The sequence below is a fragment of the Bidens hawaiensis genome, unplaced genomic scaffold, assembly GCF_021521415.1.
Source record: "Bidens hawaiensis isolate Kalapana, Puna unplaced genomic scaffold, B.hawaiensis_p1.1 tig00010775_1, whole genome shotgun sequence".
NCBI classification, from domain to species: domain Eukaryota; kingdom Viridiplantae; phylum Streptophyta; class Magnoliopsida; order Asterales; family Asteraceae; genus Bidens; species Bidens hawaiensis.
The window spans coordinates 709,573-737,184 of NW_027491827.1; the positions used below are offsets into that span (position 1 = coordinate 709,573).

Here is a 27,612-nt window from a genome sequence, read left to right on the forward strand (position 1 = left end):
TTATCAAATTTGACTATTATAACGTTTATGGAAATTTTGATGTTAACGGTATATTTTATTTTGAATAACGAATATGTTAATGAATTTTAAAGTTTAACCAACGACAATATGTATACATATATATATACATGTATATATAAATTAAACTAGTTTTAAACGAGCTTGACGGATTCGAAATATATAACGTTTATGAACTTATGGATTTTAGCTTTGAAAATAATAGTGTTAGTGTAATATAATGTTTAACGAAATAATAGTTATAAATATTAATCGGGTTTCTAACGAAAACTTAACGGACACGAAAGTCAGGTTTTTAAGTGAAAAATGGTAAACTGTAGTTTATATTTAATTTTGTTTAACTTAAATAATTGTATATGATCTATTATAATTTTTAATAATTTAACTTGATTAATATATTTTAAAGAAAAGGTCTTGGAAATAAAAACAAACAAAACAAAAAAAAATGCTCTGACCCGGGTCCTCTGGTTGTAACACTCATGAACTAACCAACGGACCAAGTCTGTAAGTTGTTTATAAGATCAGATAATATATTTATATTATAAACACTTCATGTTCATCTTCTTCATCAAACCCTAGCTTTTCAAAACTGTTAATCTATTCCATGTTCGATCAAATAATGTTAGGGGTTTTGTTAATCGGCTCAAAAGGATTCAAAAACAAATAACTATTACCTGCAACAACGCTGAAATGATGGTGAACGGCGAGGTAACCGGAACGGGTTTTGACAAACGATTATGAGTTTTAGAGTGTAAATTAGATTAAAAATGATATTGTGGACGAGTTTAGGTATTGTTTTAGGTTGTATTTATACTAACAATTAGAACGAAATATGATTAATGGGTGCTAGTGCGTTTTAAAAAATATTCCGGTGGTTACGGGCTTTTAATCGGACATAATTGGGTGTTTTAACGAGTTATCATCATTGATAATTGCTTGTCGTTATGGTCTACGCGTTTATGGATTTTTAATTGTATTAAAAACGAATTATTGTGTGCGTTTGGGCTCGCCGGAGACGAGTTCCGGCTGCCGGAGGAGGCGTCGGAAAAATGGGAATGCTGGGCTGCTGTGCTATGTTATATTATTATTATTATTATTATTATTATTATTATTATTATTATTATTATTATTATTATTATTATATCATAGTTTGATGATATAACACTTTCAGCCCTTAGACTTCCATATTTCTTTTAAAACATAATAAAACTTTAATTAATATTTAAACCTTATACTTATAGATGTAATATAAGTGTAATAAAATGTTTTGAATTATTTTTTATATTATACCCGGCTAGTTTGCGACTCGTTTAAATATTGACATTTAATTCTGGAGTTTTGTTATTTAAACGAAACGAATAGAAAACACTTAAACTATAACTTAAATTATAGACAAAAGATATAAATACATCGAGACATCAAAACATGTCGATTAACACACATAACAGAAACACATAAGATGAAACTTGAAATATTTTTATTAATACATATATTTATAAATAAAAACCAAAATTTAAAATGGGTTGGGTTTTCGGGTTTGAAAAGTAACGAATGTTACATCCAACGGCGTATCCACCATGTCCTTATCATCTTTACATTTATACCGTTATCTCAACTACTTTGTATTCTATATTATGACACACAATTGTTCGTATTATGATTTCCATACGAGGACTTGGGTAATTACGTGTTAACTCGTAATTACTTAGATCGTCGGATGGTCCACATAACTCGTTCTATTGTGTTGGTTACAAAATATTTGAAATACATGATTTTGAGAAAACAAAAGTTTTAAGGAGTTTTAATAAAACAAAGAAATTTCTAAGACACCTTAAAAGTATGAGTCTTTAATAGTTGTAAAGGGATAACTGATGCATTGTACGATGAGAATCCGAAGGCTAATCACGTTGATTCTTGGAATACCCGTGAAGATCCTTCCCCAAACCCCTTAATTCGACCCAAAAGTCAACAATTTGAAAAGCCAAAAGTTTTTTTTATTAATTCTGATCAATGATCAATCACAATACATTCATAACATATTAATAGAGAATCCAATATAGGCTTGGGCCAAAACAAACAACCATAGGCCCAACAACAACCCAAATCAAAACACAAAAAGTAGAGGAAAAACACAAAAGTGGCCAAAAGTGTATCTAGAGGCCTTATTTCAGAAAATAAACGGGATAAACCTCTTACGACTGGTTACCACAACTTGGCGCACGTTCCAACAGTCGTTTCGACTGGTAGCATGCTTGAAACGCAGGCTCGTAGCCCAAGTTAAGCCCATTTCCGTGCAGCCCCTTTTGAAGCGCGATCTTGGGCCTCCAGAAACATCATGGCCCGGTCTTCTACACTTGGGCCCATATCAATAACTCATTAATAGTTGAGGTTAATAAAATGGGTTGTGATGAATGAGGTTAAGAAAATAAGATAGAAGTAGGCTTTTATAAACAATCTACTTAAATAAAAGAAACTTTATTCATGAGGTAAAATATGCAAAAGATAAGTAGTTCAAATTGAAATAAGCCAAAGCCATAAAGAGGTATTACAATTCATAAATGGGAAAAAATAAATAAATTAGGATATAATAAGGAAATTATCAAAAGTCGTAAGAGTCCTTGAGTAGCTTAACCGATTTGACTTGAAGCACCACGAGGGGATGAATTCATAAGAGCTTGAGCAGTCGAGGTAGATTGACTAAGGATAGCTTGAATAGGTTGAACTTGTATAGCAGGGGCTTAACTAGAGTATGTTTGGTACCCTTGAGCTTGTGGGTTCGGGGTTTGATAGAGTTGGGTTAGGTAAGGTTGACCTTGATTGATGGGAGGAGCTTGATGGACATGGGGTTGATGGGTTTCAACTTGGTGAGCATTCGTAAAATAGTAGGGTGTAGTCATAGCTTGAGCTTGATGAGCATGGATAAGTTGTGAACGTGTGTTGCAGAGATTATTTGGGTCTCCACAATTATAGAAAGCACAGATATTAGGAACACCGGGTGGAGCATGAGGGGTAGTCTGTTGTGGGATGACTTGTGCATTAGGCGGGACACGACAAGTGTTAGCAAGGTGGACATAACGATTGCATTGGCTGCATAGTCAACAAGGGGATTGAGCAGGGTGATGATGGTTGCATTTAGCACATAGAGGATGAGGTCCAACGTAGACTCTTTTGTTCGGGGCATTTGGGTTTGGTGGAGGTTGGTTAACATCATAGTTTTGATGGTTGGTTTTACGCTTGTTGTTGTGATTGATGTTGAAGTTATTGTTGAACGGGGTTCGGATTCGGCTTTAGCATCAAAGGATGAATCGGTTTCAGTCTTGTCGGGTTAGGCTTGGATTTCTTGCGGTACAAGGTTCCATCCCTAACATGACTGTCGGTGAGGTAAGCAACTAGGTCCATAGCCTCACCGATGGTTAAGGGGTCACGAATCACCACGTCATCACGAAAAATGGTCTTCGAATGTATTTCTGAATGCCGCGGTTCTCGGAGGTTACAAGGTGAAGTACGATACAGCTAAGCTTATGGATGCGGCTAGAATAGGTGGTGTTATCGCCACCAATTTTCTTGAGCTCCCAAAAGTCATCCTCAAGCCTTTGAAGTTCATATTCGGGGCAAAACTCTTTCTTCATTGCCTCTTTGAGGTCCTCCCAAGGCATGGCTACAACCAAATCAGCTCCTTGTTCGGCCTTCAAGGCATTCCACCATGTGATAGCTCGGTCCTCGAAAAAGCTCGAGGTGAACTTAGTCCGTTTTGGCATCAAGATATTCACAGTGGATGAACACATTCTCCATCTTCTCAAACCATTATTGTCACACCCCAACCTAAGGCGAAACATGACGGGGCGCGACAATATTGTATCATAGCTCAAAAGACACTAAGTAAAATACACGTGTCAATATCTAAATTACTCCTTCATATATCAAATTTCAAAAGCACAAACATTGTCTTAAAAGAAAACTGTTACAAATAAATATTCAAATCATAAATAACTTATAATAAACGTGTTCTTCATTCATTATAGCAACCTAAGGTATAATCTAACTTCAATACTTGATTCATCCAATAAAGCTACCTGCGTCATGCATGAAAAAATATATATATATATTTATCAATATAAAGTTGAGCAAGTAAATCACGGTTTTGTGTATATATAATATTTAAAAATACAATTCCATGCGATAATTGTAAATAACTACAACTAGTATAACAATAAGTAAAAGTTGTCTTTTCACCCAAATCATATTGATAACGAGTTATTTCAATGGCGTATGACCATACTATTGAGGATGAGGATGAGAATGAGGATTAGATACTAACCACCACAACAAAAGTAAACACATAGTCACATTCACACGTATCAACTAATAGAGCAATTTCAATAAACGCATATATTGGAATCGTAGTGAAAATCTATCGTAAGTTTGATTGTGAACGCATAACGCCCCCAAAAATGTAAAATGGTAAAAAAGGGGGATGTGAATTTACTTACCTTAACAAGTGGATTAAGTGAGGACGAGATAATAAAAAAAGAACTAGAATGAAAACGGTCAAGCTACTCAAGGTTCACCGACAAATATTCCCTAGCTGTTAATGATAACATGAGTTAAATATAAATGACAAAATAATATGACGGATCTTGGGTCTTGATGGGTTATTAGTCTTATTTTCATATTAATATGGTGGTTGTGGTTATAATCATTAACGTTTTTGTTATTATTATTATTATTATTATTATTATCATCATTATTATTATTTCTTTTATGTTTAATTTTTACATAAATAAGGTAGACATTAATAATATATGTATATATTATCGAAAAAGTTAAATGAAATATTTTGAATATCTAGTATACTTTTGTTCGTTAGCGAGAGTCGTAAAAGAATTATTATATATTTTTTTATCTTAGTTATTAAATGTATGCGTATAATGCGTAAAGTTATATATTTATATATGGACTCAATTATAAAATTTAAGCAAATATGCACACACACACACACACATATATATATATAATATGTAAATAAATGGGTTGTTTCGGGGTCCGGTTAATCAAAACATAGTTTATTTAAATGTTACGTATGTATAATAATAGTAAGAAAATGAAATTAAATAAATAAAACCCAAAAACCGGGCCTGGGGAATTCGAACCCGCGCCCCAGGCTGGTTCTCCAGCTTTACATAACACGTGCTGGCCATCAGACCAGCGCCTTGATTTGTATTATAACTGAAAACGGAAATTGATAAACACACATGGTCCTGTTCTTCCCCAATTGACTTTAAAACCCTATAAATCCAATCCATTTAATTGTTTGGTGTTGATTGAAATTAAGTTAAGGTTAAGGATTGTTGCTTAAAAACGATCACAACACAATGTTTAATTACTGTAATTGATGACGAATTGAGGGTGAACAACGAGATGGGTTCCGCGGCTCAAGATTTATATCAAAACTGAAATTAATGAACTTGTATGTTGTAATTAGTTTAGGGTTTTGATTCACAAGGTCGAGGTGAGTGTGTGCAGTTTTAATTGCATCCTAGACGTGTATTTAAAGCGTTTTGGGGATCGAATGAGCCGTGTCTTGATAAACGAGTCAAAGCTGTCAGTTGGTAATAATTTACGAAGTTTAGGGTGTCGGTAGACGCGGTTAATGGTCAGGAATGATATGGTAACATCAATTTCGTCAATCAGTATGTGAATTAGGGTTCAAGAAATATGTGTTAGGGGGGGGGGGGATTTGCTAGCGACGGGCGACGGGAAAAGGAGAAGAGGAGTAAAAAAATTGAATATTATTTTCAATCTGGTCCCTGTTCTATGGTGGTGGGTGTAAAAGTGGTTAATAAGATAGTTTAGAGTCTTTTTCGCATATTAATCATAGATATTTATAAAAGAATAAATAATATAAATAAACAAAGATTAAAACTTACACAAAGTGTGATTTTTTTTTCCGAATACGAAACTGGGTATGGATCGGGTCGGGTCACGATTACAAAACGAAAAACGAAATGTTACAATTATAGCAGTTTGGTGGCATTTTCTTCACCACGAAATGAAGTAGGTTTGGTACTCAAAAAGTTACGAAATTTATAATTGTTCGGTGCAGCCGAAGTAGCAAATCCATTAGAGTTGAGGCTTTGGATTTGGGTTATGATCGTGGGCATAGCAGCCGCAAACGCTTTGGTGGTTCTAGCAGCCAGGCGGCAATCGTGAGAACCAGATGAACGTTGGTGACGACGGTAGTTTCTTAGTGAAGGCATTATATGAGGAATAAAGGTAAAATATTGTAAGATAAGGGGTACAATGCATAAATACCTATGAGTTTATGTAGTGAATACGATTAATGAGTGATAATTAGATGTGGAGATGAGGTCAGTTTAATAGTAAAATTTATTTGATTAAGTTAACTTATCTAACAACTAACGAAACAAAGTTTGTTTGTTGGCCTCCCATGAGCTTTTCATGGCAGTTTAAATGGTCCAAGGAACTAACAAATAAAAACAACTGAGTTGGATGGCCCATTAGCATTACATGGCATTTTAACTGTACCAACTAATTAACGAATTATCAATACAATAGAGTTGGATGGACCATGAGCGTTCCATGTCATTTTAATTGTACCAACTAAATAACGAACTAACGAAATAATATGCGGGTAGTTGGAATATCCCGTGAATCACCACATATGACTACTCCAACAAAAAACATAATATTTAAAATAAGTGGAGAAATGGGTAGCAGGAGTGCCCATGGGTTTCATGGATTTTTCACCCAACCAACCATTTAAATAACAAAACACAATAATCGGAAAAGACCGAATTTAGCCACGAATCACCGTGAATTCGGTTTAAAACAAAGAACCTAGGTTGCCGGTCAAATGAAAATTGTGTCCCACTTTGGCCTATAAGATCGATTACTGTGGTTAGGTTATCCTCCTGGTAGGAAAGCGTCTTACCTTGGGTTCTCGGAACCGGTTTGCCAAGGCCCGACTCACAGTTCTCTCCCCCTACCAGTTACTACAGAAATTGTCACACAACCTAGCCCTAAGGTGAGGGAGTAAAAACAACACTAGCGAATTCTTAAGGAATATCTCAAAAATAAAAAGACTACTTGAATTAAATTAAATAAGAAAAAGATTTTGAAGGTGAGGCATAGACTCGGAGTTGTGTGTGTGCATGACAATATAATAATAAACAATAATTAAATAATTATCTAAGAAAGTTGTAAACAAATAATTTGAACACACAAGGCAATCAGATAAGCACGTATGGGGCTCCTAAGTATGTTACTAAGGAACCATTAACGACCTATCTTAAACCTGGCTCTGATACCAATCTGTCACACCCCAACCTAAGGGGGAAATGTCGGGCCGTGACCTGATTGCTCACAGCTCTCAAGTTACTATCACGCAATAATTTAGAGTGACAATATCTATCTATTCAAATCAAATAATCAAACAATTCCAAATAAAATAAAGTACACAATCCAAGCAACAAAATAAATAATTCAAATTTAAATAAGTCTTCATTTATTTTTGATAATATTTCTTCTAACATAGCAATCCTAAACCCTTCAACAACTCCTGATAATCAATTCACACAATGACCTACAAATACGTATAAAATACATATAATTTTGTCAACACGAGGTTGAGTGAGTAAAACACAAGTTAATTGAGATACAATATAACAGATGAACCATCGGCCGCATAAGTCTTAGTGTTGTGTAGTTCACATACTTCAAGAGATTCTTATGAAGACACAGTCTCAGTAACACATTCCTGTTGACTTGTAGAAAACATAGTCTTCTTCATCAACCTCGTTTGAAATCCTGCACCTAAGTTTTCTGCATCAACAACCGGAAACGCATTAAATGGCTTAAACAATTCATTATAATTGAATAACCAGTCAGGACCAACACGAGCATCATTTTCATTCTCCTCTAGCCAGAGCACATCATAAGATTCCATTATCTGCTTCGTTGTCTTTTTGTAAAATCAGTAAGCATTGCGACCATAATATCCAACAAAATAGAAATCATCAACTTTAGCTCCAAACTCGAAACATCCAAAAGCTCAAAAGTGTGCAACAATGGGCTTGTGACCATAAACAATTTCATAGGGAGTCTTCATTTGTGATTTGTTGATCAGCACCCGATTTTGAACATGACAGGCGGTGTTGACTGCTTCAGCTCAGAAAAACAAAGGTAGCTTCGAATCACACATCATAGTTCTTGTAGCCTCGATTAGAGTTCTGTTCTGTCTCTCAGCAACTCCATTTTGTTGTGGTGTTCGAGCTGAGCTATATTGTCTAAGTATTCCCTTTTCGGCACAAAAATTATCAACATTGAGTTCTTGAACTTTGTGCTATTGTCACAACAAATTCCTTTTAGCTTCAGATTGAGTTGATTCTCCATGAGCACCACAAAGCGTTTTATCAATTATGCAGTTTCACTATTCTTTGACAAGAAAAACACTCAAGTAAAACGTGAGTAGTCATCAGTATTAACCAGACAGTAAGAACTGCGAGAAAGACTCAATACATGAAGCGGACCAAAAAAATCCAATGAAGCAACTGAAAAACCGAGGAAATAGCATTAACCGGTTTTGGCTTTTGAGATTTACGATGATGTTTGCCTAAATCACAAGCTACACATTTCTCAATTGTTACAAAATCTTTATCTGGCAAACCTCGCAGCATATCGTTTTTAGCAAAACGGTTTAAGTTTTTAATGTTTTCATGACCAAGACGATGATATCAGAGCATGGCATTATGTTCATACACTTTTGAAAATAAACAGGTGATTTCATTTGGAACATTTTCGTTCATGTCGATCACGTATGCATTATCTTTTCTTTGTGATCTAACAATAACCCAATATTCTAGTATAATGATACCAGGTTTTAAAATAAGACACTCTTTGTTAGTGAAATGAGTTGCAAAACCATTATCACAGATATGCGAGACGCTGAGCAGACCGTGTTTCAAATCCGAAACAAAGTTAACATTTTCAAATTTGAGAACACCATTACTTACAGTATCCTTCTGTGTAATCTTTCCCTTTTCTCCTCCTACAAAGGAAGCACACCCACCATTAAAAATTTGAATGGCGTGTAGTTGTGAGATGTCTCGTGTCATGTGCCTAGAACAGCCACTATCAACATACCAAGGTATGATGATATTCCTCCAAAGTTGTCCTGCACGATGTGTGAGATTAATTAGTTTTTAGTACCCAGCCCATAGTAGTGCTTGGTAAGCATGATTTATCTAAGCGTGTCACAGGTTGCCATGACATGTCTTCCTGATTATCTAAGATTGAGTAGGATGTTTTTGATGGCTTGGACATCGGAGATTTGGGCATCCATTTATATTTGGGTTTTAAAACTTTGTTATTAGCATAAACGGTTGACTTTGTCTCTGGTTTGCAGACAGAAAACACATTTGACTTTGACTTCCAAGACGATTTCGATCCAGAGTCCGACTTGGGTGTCGGGACCGAAACTGAGTTTCCATCACGCTTTTGAAAACATGATACGCTTGGTCTGATGAGAGCTTAACCTGTCAGTCGTGTTTCTTTTCCAATCACCGTTAGAGGGATTTGCATCATAATACCTTGATTTATTAGAATTAAACTTATAGAAGGTATTTCGAGGCACATTCCTCTGATGATATCCATAATATGTGACATAAGGACGGTGTAGACAGTTTCTAGCAATGTGACCAGGAATGCCATAATTAAAACATATTTGCCTTTTAACATAAAAATTATTATGGTCAGTTCCTGGTCTTGTTCTGTTATGTGAGCCAGTTTGTCCCACTTTTGACTTAGCCTTTGATTTATCACAATTATTAGTACATGAACTTCCTTCTTTAACAAACGTAGGTGATACAGATTTATGCAAACTTTTAGTTTTATCAGATAACCACACCACCCTTTTTAAAAGTTTTAACAGAATCAACCAAACGATTGTCTTTGCTCTTAAAAAATAGAGCCCGCACAAACATTTGTAGCAACAGAGTTCAAAACAAGCAAATTAAATGAAACATTAGAATTAATGTCTTTATTATTCAAATAAGGCAAATCACCATCCTCATCAGTCCAATCCTCAACAATTACTTCATCTGCACGTGAAGTAAACACATTAGTATCATTCACTCTTGAGGTTGATTCAGTAGCTTTTACTGAACCAAGAGCACTTTTGCCATTTGCAGTTGGCTTACCATACTAATAAACTTTTCCATGTTTCCCTCTTTTTTAGTAAGAGGAAGCCCAGTGTAGTTGTCATTATATGGAGGGTGAACCACACTATACCCAATACCCTCACCCTTGTTTTTCTTCCATTTTAATTGCTTTTCAATCATTGACTCAACAACGGTACTAGAGACATCGAATTTCTTAAAGTCAAATTCAGCATTTTCAAACTTATAAGTTAACTTAGAAATCTTCAACTTAGAGGCTTCTAGCTCAGCGGCTAGCTCAGCAATTCTTTGTTTAACATCTAACTAGTGACAACGTTTTATGCTAAAATCGGATTGAAGTTTTGAGAATTTCGTTTATTGTGCCAATAGTTTTTCTTTCAAAGCCTTTTCTAGTTTCTTAAGAGTGAAGTTTTCATGTTTTATTCCCTCCATTTCTCTAATCAGATTACTATTGTGAAATTTTTATAAATCTAACTTATTAACACATGACTGATAACATAATTTGGAACTTACCTCGGATGAGCTGGAAGAGGTGAAGGCCATGAATGCAAATTGAAGATCCTTAACTTGTTCCTCAGCATCGTTTTCTTCTTCAGCAACATCAATCCGGGCAAAATTAGCAGTCTGATTGCTGATGTTGAGAGCTGTCATATGGTCATTCCAAGAAAATTGTTGAGCTATCAACCCCCGCTCGCTGTCATTTGAACAAGCTGCATTATCTCCTATTGCATTACTCACCGGAACTAATACCCTTTCTCTGTTTCCCTCCTTGGTTGGATTCGTGCACTCACGAGTAAAGTGACCCGGCTCGTGGCAGTTATAGCACCTCAGAGTATCTTTGTTAAATTCCACCTTCTAGTTAGATGGCACATTCCAGTTGTTTCTGCCTATTCTTTTGGTAAACTTCTTCGCTCGAAACACTGTCATGTCTTGCCAAGAGATATCCATTTCCTCCACATTGTCAGGATGGATTTGATCTAGCTATGCAACTACAACAGGTTGAACCAGATCTCCAGCAAGAAAGGCTTTGTAGCAGTTCATAAATACTACCATCAAGGCAATGTTTTCTTGAGTCTCTTTTAAAATTGTAGGAACCTGGGTGGGAGACTGACTAGAGGATGCAGTAGTTGATTGAGGCTTGGTTGCAGAAGCAGGTTGTTGAAAGAACACGGGAGTAGGCTGAGTGAATTGACCTTGAGCATACTTTAACTTTGAGAAATTGTTTTGAGACTGCTATGGTTGATCATACTGACCCTGAGAGGATTTGAACATAGAGAAATTGTCTTGTGAGATGAGAACATTATTAGAAGCATATTGACCCTCAGAGGATTTGAACATAGAGATTTGGACAATGTTTATCATCTCACAAGACAATGTTTATCATCTCACAAGAAAAAAGAGCATGCTGACGCTGTTTATCATCCATATCACATGATTTAATGATTGCCGTTACTTCTGACAGGGTTAGCCTGGCTAGATCTTTTGTCTTCTTAATCACTACAACATTCATGTCCTAGCTTTGTGGTAGTGAGCTGACCAGCTTATTATTTGTTTCAACCGAAGTCAGGTTTATGTTTGCGGATCGCATTTAAGTGTGTAGTGATATAAATCTCTGAAGCTGTGTCTCCAAAGACTAACCTAGGACATGATTGAACATGTTAAACTTTTGTCGTAACAGATCTTGTCGGCTTCTTCTCATATCCTCATTTCCCTCATACACTTCAATAAGGGCTTCCCACAATGCCTTAGCAGACTGTAGCTCTCTGAATCTCAAGGCAATTTCAGGTGAAAGTGTCATTGTTAAGGTAGCAAGAGCCTTTTCATCCTCTTCAATTTTCTCAAAATTTGTGTCGACGTACATTTCGACAGGTTTCACGACCACATATCATAATTTTCTCTTTGATAAGTAAAAATTTGAGGTCCCCGGATGATGCTCCTCCAAATCTTTGCATATTTCATTTTCACATATTTCTCATATCTGAACTTCCACTCGGCGAACCCGTCATGAGACAGTAAGCGGGTTACACGAGTAGCATTTCCCATGATGGAGTCCAACTCGTGATGTAGAGCAGCATTTGAAGATGTATTAGTTAATTGGTCCATTCTTAAACTCTAGTCCAAGTAAATAGTCCAAGTAAATGATTCAAGACCAATCTAGCCCAATAAGACAGAGGCCAAGAAGCTACAAAACCAGCCGAAAACTCAAAGCCCAAAAAAAAAAACAGAAGCCCGAGAACCCTGAAAGTCAACCGAGAACCTTGAAAATCAACCAAGAACGCCCAAAACTTCCCTAGAACAATGATTATTGACCGAAAACAAGTGAACAGTAACCAAAAACTCCCAAAGCTTCCTGAGAACACTGAATGTTGGCCGAGAACGATCAGGATTGCCTGAGAACCTAACAAGAATCACCAAGAATGATTAAAACAACCCGAGAACCCTCACAAATGGCCGAGAACTCACTGAAATCTTGACTTGGTGATCAAGTTGAATCCCGAAAACAATGAGATTTGAATTTAAAAGCAGAAATCAAATCAAATCCTTCCAAAATTATCTCAATAACCCCTATGAGCACGAAGAACAACTGTTCCTCAATTTCCAGAAATCTTCAATCAATTATCATTCAAAAATTACCTTTTGAATCAATGACATCACCTTAACTGAGCCTAGAATACGTCTATAGGCTCTGATACCAATTGTAGGTCTCGTGAGAGGATCTTTCAATGTGATATCAAGTAAACTCGTTGTTAAGCGAAATCTAACAACGAATGGATTCAATATAAAGAAAATAAACACAATAACAATACCGTAATGCTTCAAAACACACGTTTATAACGTCGGGTGCTTAAGCCCTTTGTAAATGATTACAATATGATTATACTTCTCTCGTCTCACTCTCTCTCTCTCTCTCTCTCTCTCTCTCTCGTGAACGACCAACACCATACAACCAAAATACATCATATATATACATGCTAACCCTAAGCCCAAACATACACTAAGCCCACCAAAATCATGGATTTCGGTTTACATATAATATCCCAAAAGTAAGCCCAATAGCATAAAAGTAAACCGTTAAGTGTGACCCAACACTATCATATTTATAATATAGAAACAGATGATACTATACACTTTCATAACTTTTTTTTTCATGCAATGAGGATTTTAACAAACGAACAATGAGAGATATAGATTTCATACATTGAAACTAAATTTCATGAGAAATCCTTACATGGATGACAATGATGATGATGATAATTATTTTTATCTATTCTCATTCTTAATGCTTTTAAAACATGTGTTAGATGCCCTAAACATTAATTGGCTTAAGGAATAAGTATGGCTCCATAGTAAGTTATATTTTACTGACATTCGTGGAACTTACTCCAAAAAGAATATTCATACATAATTCTTTTATCATTTAAAAGACTATATACTTTTATCTAATTTGTACTATATGGTGCACAGTCTTAAAGAGATCCATTCAAATATAGTTAATATGATTTCTTCTAAATATGTCCTAAAGTTTCTTATAGCATCTAAACGTTAGGGAATTCAAATTAAGCCTAACGTAAGAACGGCAGGTTCCACGCCACGCACATCATTGAAACTTCTCATGTAGCTTTCATGGATATTCAAATATGAGTGGGAATATTAAGTGTATTAATCATAACTTGCAAGATTTGCAAGAGACGGTTGAGCGGTGGTGATGATGGTGGCACATGTAATCATGTGATTGCAAGAATTGTAGTAGCGGCAGTGACGGTGGTGGTGGCGCTAATGGAGGTAGTGGTGGCAATGGCGTTGGCGGTCAGGTGGTTGTAACGATGGTAGGTAGTGATGGTGGTGTTGACGCAAATATTGGTGGTAATGGCGGCGCGCAACAAAGTTGGTGGTCGTGGAAATGGTGCTGGCCGTGGCGGTCAGGTGGTGGTGGCGGCGGTGGTAAGGTGGTGGTCAAGTGATGGTGGTGGTGGTGGTGGTGGTCAGGTGGTGTTGAGAGAATAAAGTGAAAGAGAAATGGAATGAAAAAAAAGAGGTGAAGGTGACCCACGTTGGCTTACATCAATGCCAAACACTATAAAAAGAGCAATGCCCCTTTATCGCTATACTAGTCACGGGAGCTAATAACATTTTTGTTTGTTTGTGTTTACGGTTTTTGTTAATTTTAAAAATATTTAATTAATTATTAAACCAATAACATATCTCCAACTCACTCCATCCATCGAATGATTATTTTTTCACTTTCAATCACCTCTTCGATAACACTATTTAATGAGTATGAAAGATGAAAGCTAATTTACGACCTACTCACTTGTGTGTCATGATTTGCCCATTCACATTGTCTCCTTTATCCCTATCATAGCAAACTTGAATATAGATTTATATAAAATGTCTTGCTCACAAACCTACTAAACTTGCTCCTAAGTTTACATCATTATCTACTATGGAACTTGAACACGGTCACAGGCCCGACACCCCGCTAGGCCCGATTTTTTTAATTATATGTATTTTTATTAAATACAATATGTATATTTAATGTTTAAACTCAATTACATAAACACTAGTTTTGTTTAGTGGCAAATGAGTATTACTCTCAACCAAAAGGTTATGCATTATAATGTCATTTGAAACATGTTTAATCCTATTTTTATACAAAAGTTTTTTACACAACCCAAATTATAACCAAGTAAAAATATATAAAAATTATATTGTTTAAACCTAAAAAAATACTTATTCTACTTAAGGCCTAAAAAAATTCCGTCTAAGACCCTACTTTTTTGCTTTCTCAAAACCGTTCCTGCTTGAACCTTTAACATCATAAGAAAAAGAAGCCAAGAACACTAATATATGTTGCCATTTCACAACAATAATAATTAGTTAAAAGGAAAAGGTAACCAACAATGTTTTAATAAATACTTTTTTAACTAATACAAATTTAATAAATAAAATTTCCACCAACATACGTTTTGACTAATACAAATTTGACAAATAAAATTTTCACCAACACTGTTTTGAAAAAGAAACTTGAAACAGGTGACTTCCCATTGAAAAGCTTTTTGGTTACCAACTTAGCATGGTTCGTCTTTAATCAAACTTTCTTAGTATGGGGTGTTTATCATTTCGGTTTGGTTGTTAGTTTAATTTGAAATATTAAGGCTCAGATTGAAGAAATTCAAACCAAATTCAAATTCGGTTTGGTTTTGAATAAGCCAAGCAACTTTTTAAAACAAAAAACCATACAACTATTTGTCACTGAAATGGATTGGGCTAAATAAAATTGGAATAAAGTTGGAATTGAACATTTAACTAAATGATATAACCTAAATATTCATTATCTGATATACATTTTTATTGCTTAATCGATCTGAACAAAAACCAAATATTTAATTTGGTTCAGTTTTGAACCATTTCGGTTCGATTCAGTTTTCGGTTTCATCCGTTTAAAACCGAATGAAGAACGCCCCTTTGTTAGTAGCATGAATTTACCAATATTATGCTAGATCCATGTTGGTCCTAGAGTGAAGGATGGCGATTTATAATCTCTAGAAATGATACTAGTGTGACAGTTTGCGATATGATAAAGAAGGTCTATTGTATAAACAAGTATCAGTGAAAGACATATCTATTTGTCTTTTTCTATCTTGATTCATTAGATTAATTAACAAATTATCCGTCGTTTATTTGTTTTATTTAATTAATTTATTTACTATTTAATATTTATTATTATTAAGATGATTTTTAATAATTCTTTTAATGCATGTTTTGTGTATACATTTCTATTAACACAATAAAAGCTAGATGAATATGTGATTTTGTGACCCTACCCGAACAAACTAATTTATTAGACTGTGTTCTTCATGTAAGTAATAGAAAACATGATAAATATTAAACCTATGAACCTGTTACAGCATGAAGAGTAGTAACCATAGCAGGGTATGATGTAGTCGTCATGCTTGTCATCTTGATCAAGTTCCCCTTTAGGATGTATAGTTAAAGATGGTATTAGGATTCTCGAGAGGAACCCGGTTTAGAAGAGAGGAGGCATAAAAAATTGTATGTGTGAGATTAGGTTATGATGTTATTATTCTCTCTATATATATACAACCAAGGGGAGACCCTTTATTAGTTAATTATATGTAATATGGCACATCAACAATTACCAAACTAATATATAATAAGGTATAGTTAATATTTTGATCTATTATAGTATAAATGATTATAATGGCCATATATAAATATATATTATTATATATTATTCTTACATTTCCCCACTTGGCCGAGTAATAATTTATTATGAGTATTAGATAAGTTGATCAGGAGTTAACACTCATTTTAGCTTTAAACTTAAACTGCAGCAGAGAAATGCAGTCATTGAATTGAACATCAGCTCAAGACCCTCATTAATGATATTGCAGTCCTTATTTAAAACCTAAGTAGTTATGATCAAAATTTTCAAGTAAGCCCTTCATTTCGTTTGATTTGTATTATAATTTGTCTATATGACATTATGCATGCAGAACATATTAAGAGACATACAAAATCAAAACTGAGGAAAATTATAATTAGTCATTCATAGTACGGTACGCAATTATGCATAGTCATTAGTAATCCCGTCTAAATAATTAAGCGCTTACATAAGACTTATGGGTGATAGACTTTTAGTTAATGGATCCTTAAGCATATCATAAATGTATTCAATACAAAATTTAGATTCCTTGATTCGTTTATAAACGAATAATTAATTTCATAACAAAATTTAATGCAACACCTCTTAGACTGTTACTGTTTGAGAAAACATGGTAGCTGACTTTATCACAATAAGTCTTCAATATATAACTTATATGGAGTTTAATAAAACTTATGAGTCCACTAATAAATGTTCAACAACATTTATTGACAACGAGAGTTGCAATTAATCAACATATCATGTCGTTATGACTTATATCGTTGTTATTAGTTCATTATGACTCCTCCATGAGATAGATTTGTCTACTGACATAAGAATATATCCCGAAAATTACATTTTCTTATATCTGAATATGACAAAGTTTAGATTAATCTACCGGTTTGACCCCACGGAAGGGAGATCCACTCTATGACCGGCAGATTTGCTCGTCTTTGGTTGGGCCGGGGGAAAACACGCTTGTGTGACCTCACAGGGGAATCTCCTTTAGCTAGTTTGAGGGATAATGGGTTTGTAGCTGGGAAAGCAATGAAAAGGGCTGAAACGAAGAAGGTGGAGAAACATGCTAAAGCCTGCGAAGAGAACCAACATGTTTTTGTCCCTCTGGCTTTTGATACCTTTGGCTCCTTAGCACATAAAGCTATCCGTTTCCTAACCAGGGTCCAACGGGTTGTGCATAGCAATGTGTCGACTCCAAAGGGGCAGGGGTATGTCTTTAGCAGGTTAGGGTTTGCAATTCAGAAAGGGGTGGCGGCGCAGCTTGTTACCCGCCTACCTGCTATGTTGATGTAATATCTATGTTGCTATATAAAAATCTCTAAATATTTAAAAAAAACACTTCTTCTTTTAAATTAAGTCTTTCGTTTCTTTAAAGATATCATAATACTCTTTTAGATGCTTCACATTAATCTAGACATATCTAGTGTCTTGCAGTTATGAGTAATATCTGAACGAGTATAGACTTGAACATACAAAAGGCTTCTACTTAATGAAGCATAAGGAAATAATATAAATGATCCTATTTTCCTCTAAATGTGACAATCGTCAATTTCAGGTTAACTCCGTTAACTCAACTCCCCCAATTCAAACTTAAAGATCATTGAATCTATAACGCACACCTCATTACATTTAAACTAGGGTTTAAATGACGCTTGACACCTAATACATGTGTAGTCTTTCGGGAATTGCACCGAAACGCAAACGAATTGACGCAAACCATTGGTGAATAAACGAAAAACGTCAAAACAATAATTATATGATAATTATGTGTTAGACTTATGTGTTATGTGATAATATTGTTTAAAACGTTAACTCAAGATGCAAACAACTTAGATTAAGCTAGAAAAATAATGTTTAGAAGTGTAGGGGCCTTGATGTAACTTATTATTATTAATAATATAAATCAAAAACCCTAATCTCTTTCCCTTTCTCTCTCAAAAACCCGACAGCACCTCACCCCCCTCCCCTCTTGCGATCGGCAGCCATACATCACCACCATACCACCCTTGTTTGATCTTGGTTTTCACAATTGAAGCATCCTACACTCGTTTCTAAGCACCTCTCGCGTTTCTCTTGGTTATCTCTGCGTTTTTAAGGTATATATATGAAACCCTAACTATTGAATATCATATATTAAGTGTTTTATGATTGATTATGGCTAGAGGATGATTAATTATGTGTTAGTGATTGATATTGATAGTCATATGTGATTTTGAATGGTGAAAGATTGATGAATCATTAATTGTTTGTAAACCCTAAAGGGTTACTACTGATTTTTATGATTAATAATGTTTATTGCGTGTTTTGAGTTATGTCATATGCTTAGGATGCATGTTAGATGATTGTTTATGCTTGCTGAGTTTGACAGCAGTGATTGTTAAAATTGAACGGTGTGTAACTTATTGAGTATATAAGCAAACTGAGCTAATTATGAGTCTACAAGGTAGTACTCTGAGTCTAGTTTTCAGAAAGTCCAACCACGCCTAATTTGGAGGTGCTTTGGTTGGTCAAACGATTTAAATGCGATTAAAGGTCAAAACTGGTACTGGACAGATTGTAAGTTATGATTAGACAACTGTAACTAAATGTTAATGTAAGAATTGGTTGAGATTATTGATACTACAGTAAACTAGGTTGAGTCTAGTTTCTAAATAATATAAATTTGCAATTTTTGGACGTGTAAAAGTTAACCTTTATGATTTTACAAAAACGTTGTGCAAAGCTGAGTTGTTAGACCTGCTGTTAGGTTGTTTTGTAAATATTATATCTCATGAACTACGAGACCAATTGGGTTGGTTCCACTTCTGGAAGTTGACTTGTTGAGTTAGGAACCTAACCCAAGTGGTCTTGCATCTGTTGGATATTTCATTTAACGGGAATTTCAAATAACATTCTGTTGCGCATGAATTTGACTGTTATGAGTTTGCTGTAATGTTTTGATCATTGTGAGAAACCTATGTGGAATAAAAATAAAATAAAACATGTTCTGGAAACCTAATACATGTATGCTTTTGTGATGATTTTTGATGAATTAATTGAGATGCTATGATCGGTGGAATAGTATAATCTTTCAAGTAGAATTCTGTCTCGGTAAAGTTAACTGCCGAACTTTGTGAAAATGCATGAAAAGTGCTAGTTGCTAGTTAATTGTTATGTTTTGACCAAATTGCCCCTACGGGGAATACTTGCTAAATAAGTGTGGTATTTTGACCAAATTGCCCCTGCGGGGAATAGTTGCTAGTGATATACGTTATTAATACATGACACGTAAATAATTGTTCACACACGTATCGTATCACAAATGTACTCGTTAAGTCACACACGATTCACAAACAAACACGAAACGTATCTTGTGATTAGGAATTATGTGCCGGCTCTAGAGACTCGATATTAGTTCCGATACTTAGAAAATCTCCTTGTTGTTTTAGAACGCTAGAGAGAGTTTTCTGTGACGCGCATCACTTGGTGATTTATTTTGGGAATTCTTCGCAAACAGTGAGTTTCACTTACCCCTTTAAACTGTTTTCAAACGCTTTTCACTTGGGGAGATAACATACTCCGAAAACGCATTTAAGATTTTGTTAATATAGACTATATATCACTTGTAAAGACTAAGTGGCAAACGCGTTAACTAAAGTCCTTCATTCACATCGAACCGTTTAATATTGGATAATAGCGAGTCATTGTTGAGTAGTACTACTGGGTTTGACGAACCCCACCCAACGCTAAACTCGACTGGAGGTCGAGTGGGTGTAATCTTGGCTAAACACATACCATGGTCGGGATAGACCTGGTGGCAAGGCAAATGATAAACAGTCAGCTTCGGTGTCGAACACTTAGTAATACTTGTTTTATAGGCTAGCTACCTATAGATATATAATTGACATATCACTATCTGGTAACGCAAAACGCTTAACGCAAAACGCTTTATTTTATATAAACTTGTGAACTCACCAACCCCGTGTTGACACTTTTAGTATGTTATTCTCAGGTAGCCGAGGCGGGCGCGCGGTTTAGGATCATGCATTGCTTGAAACACTTTTAATTATGCAAACTTATTTTAAACTGTTATCATTGGGTTTTTAAGTCGTCCTGCGTGACGCAACATTGGTTTCTATGGTTTTACGCTTCTGCACTTATTTTTATTTAAACGTTTTTATGGTTTGATTATAACTAATGATTCCGATCCTGTTAGTTCACACCCTCTGACGGTAAAACTCCGTTAGTGGATTTTGAGGGTGTGACACTAAAGTAGTGCAATATTATTTGTTACATGTATAAGAAATATCTTTAAGATCTATAATATCAAAGTGTGTGAACAATGCTTTGACTTATGTAACGTATACTCATTTATATAAGGACAAGTGTGTTTTTAGTTGCTCCCACTCATCTTGAGGTAGGCACATTAATCCATTTGGTTTTTAATGAAAATAATTGTATAAAGATTTCATCACATTTTAATGTTTGCATTAACCCATATATGGATTTTATTGACTTATAGACTAAATGTTCTTTGACCTTCGGTTTATAACTTTTAGGTTGTTTTATGAACATATAGCTATGTAAGTCGATTGTTAGGGAAAGTTGTTTTAATGTTCATATAATGTAACTCTTAACTAGTATAAGCTACTAAAACAATAATGATCCTTTAAAGAAATCTTTTGTAATATAGGTAAGAAGATTCTTTAAAAATTGTTTAATCCTTGAATATAACCTTTAACAACCAATCGTGCTTCTTAATGTCTTAACATTTCGTATTGGAATTCAGTTTAGTTATGAACACTCTTAGGTGATTCAACCAAATCTCAAAATGTTAGCATGACTTATGGAGTCAATTATGATTAATGTTAATGGTTTAATTATAAGGGGTAGGATCATTACACTTTACAACATCCATTTCAACTTTAGTTAGGGAGGTTACATAGTCATCAATTTTAGTAGGTTTTAAAACCTAGATGGCCTCCTGAGTTGATTATTGGGCAATTTTAAAGTCTCGGTTTTAAGGATTAGCTCTTGGTTAGGTTGCTATCATTTTCAGGATTCTAAGTGTGTAAGAGTTGGTGTAGTATGGTGTACAAGAGGTGTAATTGGAGTTAAATTTGGAGTAAAATTTAATAACTCTCCTCCCCCCGCCTCTTGTACTTCTAACAAGTCATTATAAAGACTTTTACTGCTCCTACTGACCTTAGAAACCTTTAGGAAATTTACATGCTTATGGTCAATATTTAAAGACCAATAGATTCTAAAAGAGAAACAAGTTAATAATATAAGTCGTAGTTTCTCTTGGTGAGGATTAGTTTATTAAGAAATCTGAATATGTCGTGTTTAAGCAACAATGAAACTTTTGCAAGAGTAGTAGTAGTAAATTTTAAGAGATAAGTTTTGATAAAATAGTGTTGTGATGGAGCAGTGTCTTGTACAAGAGGTGCAATTAAGATAAAATCAAGTTTTCACTCCCCCCACATCTTGCAAATCTTGTAAGTTATGATTTAGACAATTAAGGCTCCCGCTAATCTTTAATATCTCTAGAAAAACTACATAAGGAGCTTCAATGACGTACGTGATGTGGGAATTTCTCATATATATGTTAGACATGATTTGATTTCAATAACGTCCAGATGTCATAATAAACTTAGGGACATATTTAGAAGAAATTGTATTATGTATTTATGAATGGATCTCTTTAAAACTATGGACCACAGAATTCAAATTAGATACAAGTAAATAGTTTTTTTTAAATGATAAAAAAATTATGTCTGAATATTCCGTTTTAAGTAAGTTCCACGAATATCAGTAAAATATAACTTACGATGGACCCATACTTATTCCTTAAGCCAATTAATATTTAGGGCATCTAACACATGATTAAAATCACTAAGAATGATATTAGATGAAATTCACCCTCATCAACCATGTCATGATTTTTCATAAAATTTGGTTTTAATGAATAAATTTTATAAGTCTCTTTTGTCTTTTGTTAAATTCTTATTTGTGTGATAACAAAAGTTGTGAAAGTATGTAGTATCATCTAATTCTATTTTATAAATGTTTCAATCCAGATATTGATAACAAATAATATAAGAGTTTAAGGTAAGAGTGACTTTATGTTGGCTATGCAAATCTCTTAACTGTCATAATGTAGCTTAAGTATTGATACTAAATTCGGATTAATCTCTAGAATATTTAAGGTATCATAAAGCGTAATTAGAAGAAAGTTAATCATGGTTCTAATAACCTTAATATTTAAATTTGTCACTAACACTCATGTTAGTAATTTGTTGATTTCGGGTAAACATATAGAACTAGACTCAACCAATCATGTGTTAATGGGAATATTATGATTAGCATACTTAAATATCATTAATATACAACTATCAATTTTAGCCAGTTGTTCTTTTTAATTATGGATAGTCTTGTTGCTTATGCCTAATCTAATGACATATTTTTGCAATGAGACTTCTCCTTAGAGAACTTAGAGTTGCAAGTAATACTTGTATTTTGTCTATGACCCTTAAAACTATCATCTTTTAGGCTTTGGTGGTAGTGAGTTGAATAACATCTTATTTTCAGTACCAGACATTTCTTTCTAGCACATATGTTACCGATCAACACACTCACTTTCCTTTGGTACTTCTGAGTGTTATAGTTGATTCTTAAGGCACTAAATTATACTATTGAAAATTTTAGTATGTAATGCACTATAAAATTGTACTTATTTTATGTGTGAACCTTTAATTTTATGGGTCATGAAATTGTACATTATGATGTATTCAGGGATATCATTTAACCTTATAGTTAGAATCTAGAAGGAATGCATGCATCTTATGAATTATTTTGATTAGTTTTAGAAAAAACTAAATCAAGAATGACTCTAGTGATAACATTTATTTAAATAAGTTCTTGATTATCATTATCATAAGAGATATTTTTGTTGACTCATCCAATTTGTTATGCTCTATTTTTCAATAGAATGATTGTTATTAGAAAGAGCAGTATGATAGTCATATAATGTCTTAATGGATAATTAAAACTGAGAAGAGCTAAATATTATTAAAACTCGTTATGACGTAAAACTTATATGATGTTTTAATATTAAAGTGGATGATTTAGATGAGATGGTTATTTATAGAAGAAAGTTATAGTGAGTAATGTTATGGGATATTAAAATAATACAGATTAAAATTTATGATCATTATATTAATGAGGGGATCATTAATGTGAGGATCATTATTGAAGATGTGATATGTCTATTATTAAAATCAAACTAATAGACAATAACTAAAAGTTCTACTTAAACAAAAAATAAATCACCTTTGGGCAGAATTAAATTTTATTTAAGTATGTATGCAAAACAATTGTAACACATCACCTTTGGGCAGAAGTGAGACAATTATTTTAATTATGCACGGGCTAGTTTTGCTAGATTAAAATGTAGCACATCACCTTTGGGCAGAAGTGAGACATTTTGATCATGTTAGGCAAAACTAACAAAAGCTTTAATTAGACTTGAAAGATAGGGTAAATGTAACAAATCACCTATGGGTAGAAGTGATACATAAAAAAATTATTCATGTTAAGCCTTTTTAAGTTTTGTAAATTTTTATAACGTTTAAGTGTTTACAAAACATTTAATTAATTAATAGCAAAAATAATGTTTAGGGGTAAGGATTTTTATGTTTCCGGTAAAACCTTAGTTCTCAAGAATTTTAGGTTCCCGTGAATCGTCATTTTCCGGCTATTAGCGGGGTTTCGATATTTGGGTGTTTACATGATTTTATGGAGTTTTCGGGAAAATGTTGATTACAATATTAGTGAGTTTTCGGGTTTATGGGTTATGACCCAAGCCCATAAACTCTTAGAACCCATAATCTGCTTTAAGCCCATAATACATAATTTTTAAATAACCCGTGAACTCGTAAACTGGTTTAAGCCCTTAACCCATGATCTTTATTAACTAAATTAATAATGATAAGATTTGGTTCAAATCTTTTTAATGATTAACAATTATATTTGTTTCCTATTTTAAGAGGATTCAAATCTTTTAATAAAATATTAAAACTTCTAAGTTATCCAAGATTTGAAAATATATTTCCCTAAATAATCATTAACAAATTTTAATCTAAATTTCGAACCAACATATGCATAAATTTTCGATAATAATGATGAACACGAAGAACATCATTGAAAATTTTAACAATTAAAACATACAAAAAAACTTGGAATCGAAATCTTTAAACATGAAATTAACAGATTTCGAAAATATTAGAGTTTACTAAATATGAATTTTAGCGATTTTAAAAGTTTCATATACTGTTTTCGTAATAGAACATGAAAAAAGAAACCTAAAAAATTAGGGTTTATCAAGTTTTAGTCCATGTCTTCTGATTCAATTCCAGATTTAAGAAAAACATGAAGAATTGATTAATCAACATCGCTCTGATACCACATGTTGATCAGTTCTTCATGTAAGTAATAGAAAACATGATAAATATTAAACCTATGAACCTGTTATAGCATGAAGAGTAGTAACCGCAGCGGGGTATGATATAGTCGACATGCTTGTCATCTTGATCGAGTTTCCCTTTGGGATGTATAGTTAAAAATGGTGTTAGAGTTCTTAAGAGGAACCCCATTTAGGAGAGAGGAGACACACAATATTGTATGTGTGTGAGATTAGATTATGATGTTATTATTCTCTCTCTATATATATAGACCCAATAGGAAACCCTTTATTAGTTATTATACGTAATATGGCCTATCAACAATTACCAAACTTATATAATAAGGTATAGTTATTATTTTGATATATTATAATATAAATGATTATAATGGTCATATATAAATATATATTATTATATATTATTCTTACATAGACATGATATCATCATCATCATCATCATCATCATCATCATCGTACTCAGTATATCCCACCAATAGCAAAGCTATGGTAGGGTCTGAGGAGGGTAAGATGTAGGCAGCCTTACCTCTACCCCATAGGGATAGAGAGGCTGCTTCCGGTGAGACCCCCGGCTCAATAGTAGTTTTGCATCAAGCCTTGGACATAAGGCACATAGCACTCAATCATCGGGACACCGGCTGATCGGTGCATGTACCCTTATCTTTCAGCTATCAACGCCACTACATGATGCCTGATTAACCGTCCGTCACTTTTAACGTTATTTTCACGAGATTAGTAAAATAACGTCAAAATTAGTGCAATTTCACTTTTGCCCACCCGAGGGTTCACACATATTATACATCATATGTGCGCACCGCAAGCAGGGCTATACATAGACATGATATATGAGTAAATTTCTGATAACCGTGAAAGAAAATTATGCCTATGAGATTTAAGAAATTTATGGAGAAAAGTGAAGATTGAGATTTTTTAAGGAACACTGACAGAAGGAAGAAGATGAACTAGTTTTTAAGTTATGTATTGAATATATAGTCACGACAAAAACTAACATTTTATTACTAAATATTACATTTCACGTCCTTTTTTTTTGTTATATGATATTTTGTTTAATTAGCTAGTTATTTTTTATATGACCTGACCCAATTTGACCCGTCCGGAACAAATGAATCGTATTGAAAAAGAATTGTATACCGATTTAACTCAACCCAAACGACTGAACCAAACCATTAAAACTTTAAATATACCGACCTAAAAAATTTCCAACCACTATAATCTAGATCCACCATTGAATATAATGCTAAGCATGCATTCAATATTATATAGCGGTAAAATACATAAAAATGGCATATAACTCAAGCATATATCTAGTCTAGAGTATAATTAAAGGAACAAATATTAAGTATTTGATTGGGTGGTCCAGACACTTGGTTTGCCAAAGTTGATTTTTATTTATTTATTTATTTATTATATAAACGGTAAAGTTTTGGTCAAATTTAGGATGACTTGAAAATATGATTTTTCACTTTTCTTGTGGTAGGCCAATCCTTGTCTTAATGTTAGTCTCACATTTTTATTTCCTAAAAATTCTCTAATGTAACCGGCATTGGAAAATTGATGTTGTATCAGATCTTCTATAACGATGGACATCATCTTTAAGCCAAATCAGCTAGTGACTGAATATACGTTAGTGATGTTACGATACTCCATATAACAAGAAGGCTAGGTTCAGAAGTTCTAAACTTTACTTCAAAGATAGAACTACAGTTCTTTGTAGCATATTTTTTTAGTACTTCCACCGAATACTTAAGTTTTACATTCGAAATTTTCTAAAAATCCATAATAATATCTAAACATTGATTATCATAATATTTTATTGACAGGGCGGCAAAGCTAGGAACAAAGTTGGAATGGATGGGAAACGTAGTGAAAATGATAACGGGTCCGATGCCGGCCATCAAATTTGACAAGGAAAGACAAGTCAAAACTTGGTTCAATAATCTGACTAGTCCCGTAAATGGTGATGATAAAACCTTTGATAATGTGACGTGTATTCAACTTGGAAATGGTGAGCTTGTCCCTAATGACGCCATGGAAGACTGCATGAGATTCCTGGAAGAAGAATCTGTCGCAATACCTTGGAAGAATGGCGATGTTATGTTTATCGATAATCTGATGGTCCTTCATGGCCGACGACCACTGCTAATACCGCCTCGTCGCATACTTGCATCTCTTTGCAAGTGATGACCGATTAGTCCTTTTTATTTGATTCGTCACGTTTTACTCTTTTATTACAACGTAATGAATAAATATTTATCCGGGTTGAGGGTAACTAAACATAAAACAAATATTACCTTAAATATCCCGGTGTTTTTCTCTATTTTATTTTGTGTGTTATGCTACATTTTGTGCTTCTGCAATACAAACCAATCTTTGCTGACACCCACCCGTTGCTGCTGCTATTGCTGCTCCAATGTTGTCGCTCGCTGCTAGTTGCACACCCCTACCGAACTGTCCCAGTTACTTACCGGGTTGGTCGAGACGGTTGGTGAAGAAACACTAACCGCCCCGGACAGATTACTGGTAACCTGGGGGTTGGATAGCTGTTTCCCACGAGGGGTTAGACCCTTAGAAGATGGTTCTTCTGATAACCTGCAAAACAGACACCGTGAGCTCGTCACTGAGAAGGGGGGGGGTTCCTCCTTGTGACCACCCTCCGGCGTGAGAATCAGACTAGATTGCTCTTTAAATATAAAAATATATTAAGAGATTGCTAGAGCAGATATCAGGTATATTAT

General features: G+C 34.2%; 1 protein-coding gene across 1 annotated transcript in view; it reads left to right on the forward strand.

Moving 5' to 3' along the window:
- The window catches only part of LOC143536275 (clavaminate synthase-like protein At3g21360), a 43,022-nt gene extending 15,771 nt beyond the window's left edge, over positions 1 to 27,251 (forward strand). Inside the window, exon 3 of the mRNA XM_077030310.1 lies at positions 26,698 to 27,251. Within this exon, the coding sequence (XP_076886425.1) occupies positions 26,698 to 27,058 (361 nt within the window). The 3' untranslated portion in view covers positions 27,059 to 27,251. The remainder of the gene's footprint in view (positions 1 to 26,697) is intronic.
- The last annotated feature ends 361 nt before the right edge of the window (positions 27,252 to 27,612 follow it).